The 12,481-nt window shown below is 44.0% G+C and overlaps 3 protein-coding genes across 5 annotated transcripts in view; 2 read left to right on the top strand and 1 right to left on the bottom strand.

Moving 5' to 3' along the window:
* Positions 1 to 253: 253 nt before the first annotated feature.
* Positions 254 to 3,078, top strand: LOC122564686 (zinc finger protein 664-like). The gene is made up of 2 exons (XM_043719791.1): positions 254 to 354; positions 2,001 to 3,078. Exons 1-2 carry the CDS (start codon positions 254 to 256, stop codon positions 2,545 to 2,547), a joined length of 648 nt encoding a protein of 215 aa, XP_043575726.1. The 3' UTR covers positions 2,548 to 3,078.
* LOC122564682 (zinc finger protein 239-like) overlaps positions 310 to 12,481 on the top strand; it is a 22,660-nt gene continuing 10,488 nt past the window's right edge. The window contains exons 1-2 of one of the 3 annotated variants that reach the window (XM_043719772.1): positions 310 to 394; positions 8,663 to 8,752. The gene's annotated coding sequence lies outside the window, so the exon portion shown is untranslated. The other 2 variants (XR_006315969.1, XM_043719773.1) reach the window with 2 other exon arrangements.
* The window catches only part of LOC122564683 (zinc finger protein 239-like), an 88,109-nt gene continuing 83,620 nt past the window's right edge, over positions 7,993 to 12,481 (bottom strand). The window contains exon 3 of the transcript XR_006315972.1: positions 7,993 to 9,003. The gene's annotated coding sequence lies outside the window, so the exon portion shown is untranslated. The remainder of the gene's footprint in view (positions 9,004 to 12,481) is intronic.

The raw sequence follows: 12,481 nt of genomic DNA, 5'->3' as shown, positions 1-12,481 counted from the left end.
GCTACAGGTAAATGGCAGGGGAGTTGGGACAGATTTGTAGTGTCACCGAGGGAGAGAGTACCGCCCCAACAGGCTGAATAACCCTCCAGCCCCTTTCCCTTTGCTGTGAAATCCAGTCCCATTCACTGTGAATGATGAATCTCATCCCATCACAGAGTGAGGGGGAATCCCACCACTGACTTCACAATGGGGAGCCCACTGATTGACGGCAACTTTGGCCCAATAGGAGGGTGGCGGGCGGGACTGATGGACCATGCTGAAGTGGCTCATCTTCCAACCAATAGGCGTGAGTGAGGGGCGAAAGCAGCGGGATCACGTGACCATTGACTGCACATGCGCATTGCCCCCTGACTGGTGAGTGCGAGAGGAGGAGAAGGCGGAGACGGCCGGAAAGGTGGGAGTTCTAGTTGTAACCGAAAGGAAAATTGAGTCACTCTGGACTAGTGGGTTTCATAAACACTCAGTGTAGGCTGCTAGACCCGAAGTAGAAACTCCCGATTCCGCGGCTCAGGAACTGAGGTGATGATAGGTCCCGGGTTACCGCCGCCATCTTTATCAGGGGCAAGGCACAGGGATGCACGTGGTTTCGAGGCGAAAGTGGGGGCTGCAGAGTAGAGCGGTGCTGGAAAAGCACAGCAGGTCAGGCAGGAATGATGAATCGCCTTCTTGATGAAGGACTTTTGTCCGAAACGTTGATTTTCCGGCTTCCCGGATGCTGCCTGACCTGCTGTGCTTTTCCAGCGCTACTCAAGTCAGTGTACATGTTTCTTCCGGGTGTGGGGGTAGGTGGTATAAAGAGGAGCATTTCCACAAACTGAAACCAAAGTAACTGTTTGTCTGTTCTTGATTTTCTCTCTTGGACTGATAGTGAATTTTGTTTTGTGAATTTGTTTTAGACGATAATAATTGAGACTGGTGCTGGTAAAGCATAGGTCAGGCAGCATCCGAGAAGCGGGAGCTCTTCGCAACTTCTCTACTCAATGCACTTACCGTTAACAGCTAGGGTCCCAAACACCACCTTCACGGTCCTGTCTACCTTCATCTCCACTTTCAACTAACTGTGAACTTGCACCCCAAGGTCTCCTTTTCAGTAACAATTTCCAGGAATTGTGTGAGTCTTACCCTGGTAACATCTTTCTGAAATCAGTGAGACTAGAATTGAGTTGACAGATGTGGTGCTGGAAAAACACAGTCGGCAAGGCAGCATCTGAGGATCAGGAGAATCAACGTTTGGGCATAAGCCCTACAGCAATCCTAGAATTGAGCGCAGTATTCTACAATTGGCCTCACCAATATCCTACACAGCTGCAAAATGACCAACCTCTGTACTCATAGAATCGTAGGAAGCAGGACATTTGGCCCATGAGATCACACCAACTGTCCGAAGAGCATCCCACCCTATCCCTTTGACCCTATATGTCTAATCCATCCAATATGCCCATCTTTGGACTGAGAGGAAACCAGTACACATTGAGGAACCCCATGCAGACATGGGGAAAATCTGCACATTCCACACTGTAGGATCGAACCCAGGTCCATTTATTGATCAGTGTACTACCAATAAGGACAAATGTGACCAATGTTGTCTTCTGTGCTCAATCCACCTGAAACTCAACTTTCCAGGAACAAACATCTGTCATTACCCTCCAGTTCCTCTGAAGGGCGATGGGTAGAAAACAGGAACCACATTGGGTCGTAGCTCTATAAAATGCCTCTACTTTCTGCTGGCTCTTCAACCTTGGTGTCTTCCTGTAGTTTTGTGCAAAAACTCATTCCCTTCCCTGAAAGACATTTCTGAATGAGTTCAGTTTTAATGATGATCTAGCAGTTTGCCCAAGTGACCACATTAATTTCTCTCAGTTTCATAGCCTGTGTGTTCTTCTGATTTCTCCGAATAAATTTGCTTTCTGTTTGAAAGGTTGTTTTGCAATGAGAGATTTCAAACAAATTAACATCCAGATCTGACAGTCATTGTGTTTGTAATAATCTCATTATCTCAGGATTTTGAGCATTGAAGGAAAAAGCACCATTCACACCGGGGAGAAACACGTATCGTCTGTGTGTGGAAAAGTCTGTGAAGATTCATCTAAAATGTCCAAATGCCAGCACAATCACACTGGGGAGAGACCCTGGAAGTGTGAGGATTGTGGGAAGGGATTTCTTTACCCATCCCATCTGGAAACTCACCAACTCAGTCACACTGGAGAGAAGCCATTCACCTGCTCGGATTGTGGGATGGGATTCACTCAGTCACGCCACCTGCTGACACACCAGCGAGTTCATACCGGGGAGAGACCATTCACTTGCTCTGATTGTGGGTCGAGATTCACTGTTATTCAGCCTGCAGGAACACCAGTGACAGACCGTTCACCTGCCCCCAGTGTGGGGTGGGTTTCGTTCGGTTATTCAGCTGCGGATACACCTGCAACTCCACACTGGAGAGAGACCATTCACTTGCTCCGATTGTGGGCAAGTGTTCACTCAGTCATCCAGCCTGCAGATACACCAGCGAGTTCACACTGGGGAGAAACCATTCACCTGTCCTGAATGTGGAAAGGGGTTCATTTGCTCCTCTAAACTGCTGGAACACCAGGGGGTTCACACTGGGGAGAAACCATTCACTTGCTCAGTGTGTGGGAAAGGATTCACTCAGTCATCCAAGCTGCAGAGTCACCAGTGAGTTCACACTGGGGAGAAGCCATTCATTTGCTCTGCTTGTGGGAAGAGATTTAGCCAATCATGCAACCTGCAGAGACACCAGCGACTTCACATTGGTGAGAAACATTCACAGAGTCAACTCACCAGCTGGTGTACCAGTGAGTTCACTCAGGGGAGAGACCTTTCACTTGTTCCATATGTGGACGGGATTCACTGTCATCCAAACTGTTAGTGAAATGACACTGGCTGGGTCACGTTCACCTGCTCCGTTTGTGTAAAAGGATTTACTATTTGCAAATGCACTGGTAAATTCACAAAGAATCACAGATGAAGGGTTTTGCTTTTCCTTACACCGAGGAATGTAGCTTGGTCATTGGGCTGTTTGTATTGATATAAATAAACTCAGCTGTGTTAAAGGGGCTGACAATGTAGGACAATGTTGATATAATTGTGAATCTGTATGTTATGTTTTGAAAATGATCACATTGTCACTGTACATCAACACATTTACACTGGGTAAAGACTATCCACAATGAGCGTTCTATTAATGATCAGTGTTGCATTTTGATGCTGTTATTGTTAATGTTCAAATCATGTTCTCTGGAACTTTTTCCGATGATGGCTGCAATGAGTTCCTGACTATCTGACAGTTGTGGATTTGATGCTGCTTTTGTCTATGTTCAGAATCAGGTCCAGAAGACGTGATTTGATGATATTTATAAACACCACAGGTTCAGTGAATATTTTGGGATACAAATTATATACACCAGCTTTTCATTGAATCCATGTTGAAAAAGTCTATCTTTTTCTGAGTGCCTTAGAGATAAGATAATCATGTGTACACTTCATCTGAGCAGTTGGGAGAAGGCACATCCAGAGTGAGATATAGCTTGTAATGGTTGGAATTTGGTTATCAGTGCTGTTGGGTGGTATTTAACCTAACGTGGCAAGCGGATGGTATCTAAAGACAATCAATAAATGTGACAGGAAGGCATGGACATTACAAGACAGTTAAGGTACAAGGGAGTTTAACATAGTTGAATGGCATTGATTTTAATGCTGAGTTTGATGAACAAGGCAGAAAAATTAAGGATGCAAATTAAAACATGGGACTATGATGACATGGCTGTCACTGAGACATGGTTGAGAGAGAGGCAGGATTGGAGGCTCAGTACTCCAGGATATAGGTTCTTCATGTGAGACAGTGGAGGAGGCAGAAGAGGAGGGGGTGTCACCATTATGTTCAGGGTATTTATTACAATTTCAAAAACTCTTTCAATAAACCCATTTGGGTGGAAGAACAGGTAAAGAGGGAAATTTCAGGGAAGTGTAAATGTAATAGGGTGGTCATAGCAGGGAATTTCAACTTCCCCAGCATTAACTTTTGGAGATGCTGGTGGACTGGGGTGTACAAAGTTTAAAAATCGCACAACACATGGTTATAGTCTAACAGGTTTAATTGGAAGCACTAGCTTTTGGATCACTGCTCCTTCATCAGGTGGTAGTGGAATACCGTACTTAGCTACATTGATGGAGTTCAATGTAGCTAAGTGTGAGGTGATTCACTTTGGTAAGAGTAACAAAAAGATGGGGTACTGGGCTAATGGTCGGATACTTGGTAGTGTGGATGAGCAGAGGGATCTTGGTGTCCATATACACAGATCTTTGAAAGTAGCCACCCAGGTAAATAGTGCGGTGAAGAAGGCATATGCCGTGTAAAGAAGGTTTAGGGGTGACTTGATAGAGGTGTATAAGATGATTAGGGGTTTAGATAGGGTCGACAGTGAGAATCTTTTTCCACGTATGGAGTCAGCTATTACAAGGGGGCATAGCTTTAAATTAAGGGGTGGTAGGTATAGGACAGATGTTAGGGGTAGGTTCTTTACTCAGCGAGTCGTGAGTTCATGGAATGCTCTGCCAGTAGCAGTGGTGTACTCTCCCTCATTTTGGGCATTTAAGCGGGCATTGGATAGGCATATGGAGGATAGTGGACTAGTGTAGGTTAGGTGGGCTTGGATCGGCGCAACATCGAGGGCCGAAGGGCCTGTACTGCACTGTATTCTTCTATGTTCTATGTTCACGATTGTAAGACACAGAATTTATAGCCTGTTGGACTATTACCTGGTGTTGTGTGATTTTTAGCATTAACTTTGGTCATCATGGTTTGATAGATTTAGAGGAACTTTTAAAATAGATTCAGTACAGCTTTTGAAGCCAGTATCTTGGGAAGTCTCAACAAGGAAGGGGCAGGTCCTGGACTTAACGTTAGGTAACCAAGGCAGACAAGTGATAGAAATATCAGTGGGGATCATTTTGCAGCGTTAACATAACTCTGGAAAAGATTCAGCATTGTTATAGGAAAGGACAAGGATGGTTCTGTAAGTTCCAAATTGGTTTGTTTTAATAAAACCAGATATGATTTGGCCAGAGTGCACAGGGAGCAGATATTTTTCAGGTTAACGTACAACAGGGAATTTAAATGGGGAAGTAAGGAGAGCTTTAAGGGGAACAGGAATTGATACAGCCGGGTAAATAAAACAAAATGCTCAGTTGTTTTACCGGTAGTTTAATGGTTAAAGGATAATGGGAGAATGAGGGAAGCGCATTGAGGACCACAGAGGTAATCTATGTGTGGAACAAGAGAATGTAGGCCTGGTTCAAAATGAATACTGTATGTCCGTGCTCACTGATGAGAGGCGAATCGGGGAGAATATTTGTGATAGAATTTAAAGAAATTTGCACAGAGAGAGGAGGAGGTTCAGCGTCATCTGGCAGGCTTGAATGTAAATAAAGCTCCAGAATCAGGTGAAATGCATCCGACATTATTGTGATGATTAACCTGTTAGGATGAAATGGCAGGGCCACGTGCAAAAATTTTCATTTCTCCTCTCACTACAGGAAAGCTTGCGAAAGGATTGAAGGAGGGTCAAAGTGGAACTTTTATTCAAGAACAGAGCAGGGAATGAACTGTGAAACTGCAAGCCAGTCAGCCTCATCTTGGTGATGGGGAGACTATTGGAAGTAATTTTGAGGGCCAGGTTTCATTTGCATTTGGAGAGAGATTTAATCACGGACAGTCTGCATGTATTTTGTAAAGTGATCATGTCTGACCAACTTGATTCAGTTTTTTTGATTGACACAATTGGATGCAAATGAATACTTTTGTAGCCCCCCTGGACATTAAGGCTTTTGATATGTTCTTGCATGGAACACTAATCTCAAAGGTAACAGCCCATTGCATCTAGTGAAATTTGGTCAGTTGGATCCACAATTCGCTGAGTGGCAGGAAGCAGTGGGTGATGATTGAGAAATATTTTTCTGACTGGAATTCTGTGTCCAGTGGCTTGTCTCAGTTGAGTGCTTGGCCTTTCCTGTTTCTGGTTTATAAATGACTTGTGTAAATCTCTTAGACTTGAATGTAGGAGGGTTAATCACTTAGTTTGCAGCTGATACAAAAGTAACGGGTGGCAAATAGGGTAGCCTTAGCTTACAGGAGGGTATAGTCGAGCTGGTCAGGTGGGCTGATTGGTGGTAAATTGAAAATCAATCTGGATTAGTGAGAAGCAACATATTTGGACAGGATAATTTATTCATTGCATTTGCCTGTTATCCATAAGGTTAGTAGACCCGCCAGGGAAGGAAGAATATATTGTTTTCCCATAAGCATATTCAGTGACACAGTCCTGGATAGTCAATGGGATTTTGGCAGCAAGATAATTCTGCTCAAATGTTGCTTGGTCCACAGTTAGACCTCAAAAGATAGCTTCTAATGTATGGTGCTGCAAATTATGAAAGAAAATGGAATGTTGACCTTAATTGCTAATTGAACAGCAGATTTTCTACCAACTGGCCTCCTTTAGGGAGTGTTTGAATCCTATTTTACAGTATTAGAAATGTGTTTTTCACTGATAGCTTTGAAATTTCTGTCTGCAAATTTTTCCCTTCCAATATTATATTTTTTTAAAGTTATCACTGTCGGTGCAGGGTAATAATTCCGAATAGGCAATTCTTGTTTCTAGGTCACATTCTCTTTTAATCCCAAAAACAAAATTACCTGCCCACGTACTCTCCCTTCCTTGAAGAAAGTGAGGACTGCAGATGCTAGAGATCAGGGTCGAGAGTGTGGTGCTGGAAAAGCACAGCAGGTCAGGTAGCATCTGAGGAGCAGGACAATCGACAAAACATCCTTGTGCACCTGCTTTAGATGTTTCACATAAATGGTTAGATCATTATCCTTCAGTATTTCGCAATCGTCTTCAGGTTTGGAAATTGTAAAAATTCTCAACGTCCCATATTGTGCCAATAGACTTTTGAGTTTTGATGAGGAAAGATATAATGGCTACAATCTGCAAGGTTACTGGTTTTGCACTGTAAGGTCTGCTTAACAAATTGAGTTTCTGAAAGCTATCTGCCAGATAAAATATGTCTGCCTTGGCATCAATACATCTTTCTCCATGCTCTCTATCAGATATGATTGAAACTATTGCTTAAAAATGTGTTGCTGGAAATGCGCAGCAGGTCAGCCAGCATCAAAGGAGGAGAATCGACGTTTCTGGCATAAGCCCTTCTTCAGGCATGAGGAGGGGGTGCCAATCAGGCTAAGATAAAAGGTAGGGAGGAGGGACTTGGGGGAGGGGCGTTCGGAATGCGATAGGTGTAAGGAGGTTAAGATGCGGGTTTTAGGCCGGGGTGGGGATGGGGCAGAGGGGTCGGGAAGAAGATTGCAGGTCATGAAGGCGGTGCTGAGTCTGAGGGTTGGGACTGAGTAAAGGTTGGGGGAGGGGAAATGAAGAAGCTGGAGAAATCTGCATTCATCCCTTGTGGTTGGAGGGTTCCTAGGTGGAAGATGAGGCGCTCTTCCTCCAGGCGTCGTGTTGCCATGGTCTGGTGATGGAGGAGGCCAAGGATCTGCATGTCCTTGGCGGAGTGGGAGGGTGAGTTAAAGAGTTCAGCTACGGGGCGGTTGGGTTGGTTGATGCGGGTGTCCCAGAGGTGTTCTCTGAAACGTTCCACAAGTAGGTGGCCTGTCTCACCAATGTAGAAGAGGCCACATCGGGTGCACGGATGCAGTAAATGATGTGTGTGGAGGTGCAGGTGAATTTGTGGCGGATATGGAAGGATCCCTTGGGGCTTGGAGGGAAGTGAGGGGGGAGGTGTGGGTGCAAGTTTTGCATTTCTTCGCGGAGGGAATGGTCTTTCCGGAACGCTGATAGGGGTGGGGAAGGAAATATATCCTTGGTAGTGGGGTCTGTTTGGAGGTGGCGGAAATGACGAAGGATGATACGATGTATCTGGAGGTTGGTGGGGTGGTAGGTGAGGACCAGTGGGGTTCTGTCCTGGTGGCGATTGGAGGGACGGGGTTCAAGGGCGGAGGAGCGGGAAGTGGAGGAGATGCGGTGGAGAGCATCATGATTGAAACTATGATGTCCCAGAGTGTAACAAAATGTTGAAGACAGTTTCCTTGGAAAGCCACCTTGCCTTGGTACGCAGCTGCAGTATCCAGAAGTTGTTTTCATTTTCTTCACACAGCTACCAAAAAGACAATCCTGAAGGGCATGGGATTTGAAGAAGTTTACAGCCTTTATGACAACTGAAAGCGAAAGATTGTGACGTCCTCCTAAGCTTTTAGCTATTACGTGCTCCCTGTGAATGATTCGATGAATAGCAAAGACAGAAGGTGTAACTCTTTTTAGATAGATGAATCCTCTGTATTGACTAACATAGAAGTGGCACCATCAGTTGCACAATTATATTCTTCACTGGGATATTGTTCTTGCTTAAGTAACGTTTGACTTCTTCAAAAATAGACTGTTCCTCAGTATTTGTTTTAATCCTCCTGGCAAACAACATCTCTTCCCTTAGTTTGTTTCTGTTCCAGAAGATCACATAAACCATGAGAATAGCGTTATGATGTTGTAAACTGGTTTTGTGTAATTGTAAAGAGAATTTCTTGGATTGATCAATCCCTCTTCAATGTCCTGTACCATCTCATTGATTCTTCTAGGAACAGTAGAACTACTCAAAGGAATTGCCTGAATTGCTTCTTTGGCACTGGAATTCATGACCTCATATTATTATGAACACTGAAGGTAGGGTAAGTGATTCACCAATGTGGCAAGCATTTCCAGTTTTAGCATTCAGTTTACCAATTTTGCATGTGTAACAAGACCCTTCTCTAATCTCTGATGTTTGAGTAAGCATTTGTTTCATTCGTTGGCCTTCTGTCGAAATTATTTCCAAGGTTTTTGAAGCTATCTCAGGGTTTATCCTTTTAATCTAGATGTGAGGTATCTGATTCTTTTTTTCAATTCGCTTGACTTCATGCTTTCATTTGACAATGTAGTCCTGCAGTTTAAACACATGAAAGAAGTGAAACTATCACTGTATTGTAACAGATGAAAGGCTTAACAGACAATCAATTCTTCAATGTATAATTTCAGTTACATCACACTGCAAATTTTTTGCTATAAATTCTGTGTTACGATCGAGACCTCCACAATCACCTGATGAAGGAGTGTCGCTCCGAAAGCTAGTGTGCTTCCAATTAAACCTGTTGGACTATAACCTAGTGTTGTGTGATTTTTAACTGAAGAAACAAACTTACCTCTGACATCTATCCTATATCTACCACCCTGCAATTTAAAGTTATGTCCTCTCGTGCTAACCATCAATGAGGAAAAAAGTTCTCACTGTCCACACTATCTAATCCTCTGATCATCATATCTGTCTCTATTAAGTTACCTCTCAACCTTCTTCTCTCAAAAGAAAACCGCCTCAAGTCCCTTAGCCTTTCCTCAAAAGACCTTCCCTCCATACCAGACAACACCCTGGTAAGTCTCCTGTGCACCCTTTCCAATGCTTCCACATCCTTCCTATAATGCGATGACCAGAACTGTATCCAAAACTCGAGCGCGACCGCACCAGAGTCTGTATTGCTGCAGCATGACCTCATGGTTCGAAACTCAATCCCTCTATGTACGTGGACACCAAGATCTCTCTGCTCATCCACACTGTCAAGAATCTTACCACTAGCCCAGTACTCTGTATTCCTGCTACTCCATCCAAAATGAATCACCTCACACTTTTCTGCATAAACTCAATTTGTCACCTCTCAACCCAGCTTTGCAGCTTATCTACATCCCTCTGTCACCTGCACTGTCCACAACCCCACAGACTTTCGTGTCCTCCGCAAATTCACTAAGCCATCCTTTTACATCTTCATCCAAGTCATTTATAAAAATGACAAACAGCAGTGGTCCTAAAACAGATCCTTGCAATACATTGTCTTTTTCCAGTGTGATTAGTAACAAAAGGTATTCATTTAGCGCTAATCTTAACTCCTCTGACTCCATGAACAACGTCCCACTGCTGTCCTTGATTGGCTCTAATCTTTCTGTAGTCATTTTTTTATTGCTGACATACCAATTGAAAGCTTTTGGGGTTTTCCTTGATCATACCTGCCATGTCTCCTCCCTAGCTCTTCTTAGCTCTCTCTTTTGGTCCTTCCTGGCTGACCTGTAACTCTCAAGTGCTATAACTGAGCTTTCATGTCTCATCCTTACATAAGCATGCTTCTTCCTCTTCTCAAGAGATTCAACTGAGAGTCATAGAGATGTACAGCATGGAAACAGACCCTTCGGTCCAACCCGTCCATGCCGACCAGATATTACAACCCAATCTAGTCCCACCTGCCAGCACCCGGCTCATATCCCTCCAAACACTTCCTGTTCATATACCCATCCAAATGCCTCTTAAATGTTGCAATTGTACCAGCCTCCACCAGCTCATTCCATACATGTACCACCCACTGCGTGAAAAAGTTGCCCCTTAGGTCTCTTTTATATCTTTCCCCTCTCCCCCTAAACCAATGCCCTCTAGTTCTGGACTCCCCGACCCCAGGGAAAAGACTTTGTCTATTTATCCTATCTATACCCCTCATAATTTTGTAAACCTCTATAAGGTCAGTCCTCCGCCTCTGATGCTCCAGTCCCAGCCTGTTCGTCTCCCGAGAGCTCAAATCCTCCAAACTTGACAACATCCTTGTGAATCTCTTCTGAACCCTTTCAAGCTTCACAACATCTTTCCGATAGGAAGGAGTCCAGAATTGCACGCCGTATTCCAACAGTGGCCTAACCAATGTCCTGTAGAGCCGCAACGTGACCTCCCGACTCCTGTACTCAATACTTTAACCAATAATGGAATGCATACCAAATTCGTTCTTCACTATCCTATCTACCTGTGACTCCACTTTCATGGAGCTATGAACCTGCACTCCAAGATCTCTTTGTTCAGCAACACTCCCATTAAGCATATAAGTCCTGCTAAGATTTGCTTTCCCAAAATGCAGCACCTCGCATTTATCTGAATTAAATTCCATCTGCTACTTCTCAGCCCATGGGCCCATCTGGTCAAGATGCTGTTGTAATCTGAGGTAACCCTCTTCACTGTCCACTACACCTCCAGTTTTGGTGTCATCTGCAAACTTACTAACTGTACCTCTTATGCTAGCATCCAAATCATTTATGTAAATGACAAAAAGTAGAGGACCCAGCACTGATCCTTGTGGCACTCCGCTGGTCACAGACCTTCAGTCTGAAAAACAACCCACCACCACCACCACCTGCCTTCTACCTTTGAGCCTGTTCTGTATCCAAATTGCTAGTTCTCCCTGTGTTCCATGAGATCTAACCTTGCTAATCAGTCCCCCATTGGGAACCTTGCCGAATGCCTTACTGAAGTCCATATAGATCACATCTACCGCTCTGCAATCATCAATCCTCTTTGTTACTTCTTCAAAAAACTCAATCAAGTTTATGAGATATGATTTCCCATGCACAAAGCCATGTTGACTATCCCTAATCAAGTCCCTGCCTATCCAAATACATATACATCCTGTCCCTCAGGATTCCCTCCATCAACTTGCCCACCACCGAGGTCAGGCTCACCGGTCTATAGTCCCCTGGCTTGTCCTTACCGCCCATCTTCAACAGTGGCACCACGTTTGCCAACCTCCAGTCTTCCGGCACCTCACTGTTGATGATACAAATATCTCAGCAGGAGGCCCAGCAATCACTTCTCTAGCTTCCCACAGAGTTCTCGGGTACACCTGATCAGGTCCTGGGGATTTATCCACCTTTGACCGTTTCAAGACATCCAGCACTTTCTCCTCTGTAATCTGGACATTTTTCAAGATGTCAATATCTATTCCCTACAGTCCATATCTTCTATGTCCTTTTCCACAGTAAATACTGATGCAAAATACTCGTTTAGTATCTCCCCCATTTTCTGCAGCTCCACACAAAGGCTGCCTTGCTGATCTTTGAGGGGCCCTATTCTCTCCACAGCTACCCTTTTGTCCTTAATGTATTTGTTAAAAGAAAAACACTCTTTGGATTCTTCTTAATTCTATTTGCCAAAGCTATCTCATGTCCCCTTTTTGACCTCCTGATTTCCCTCTTAAGTATACTCCTACTTCCTTTATATTCTTCTAAGGATTCACTCGATCTATCCTCTCTATACCTTACATATGCTTCCCTCTTTTTCTTAACCAAACCCTCAATTTCTTTAGTCATCCAGCATTCCTATACCTACCAGCCTTTCCTTTCACACTGACAGGAATATACTTTCTCTGGATTCTCGTTCTCATTTCTGAAGGCTTCCCATTTTCCAGCCGCCCCTTTACCTGCAAACATCTGCCTCCAATCAGCTTTCGAAAGTTCTTGCCTAATACCGTCAAAATTGGCCTTTCTCCAATTTAGAACTTCAACTTTTAGATCTGGTCTATCCTTTTCCATCACTATTTTAAAACAAATAGAATTATGGT

The sequence above is a fragment of the Chiloscyllium plagiosum genome, chromosome 30 (assembly GCF_004010195.1).
Source record: "Chiloscyllium plagiosum isolate BGI_BamShark_2017 chromosome 30, ASM401019v2, whole genome shotgun sequence".
Taxonomy (NCBI): Eukaryota; Metazoa; Chordata; class Chondrichthyes; order Orectolobiformes; family Hemiscylliidae; genus Chiloscyllium; species Chiloscyllium plagiosum.
The sequence above is the reverse complement of the archived record's forward strand: the minus strand, read 5'-3'. Positions and strand labels throughout refer to the sequence as shown.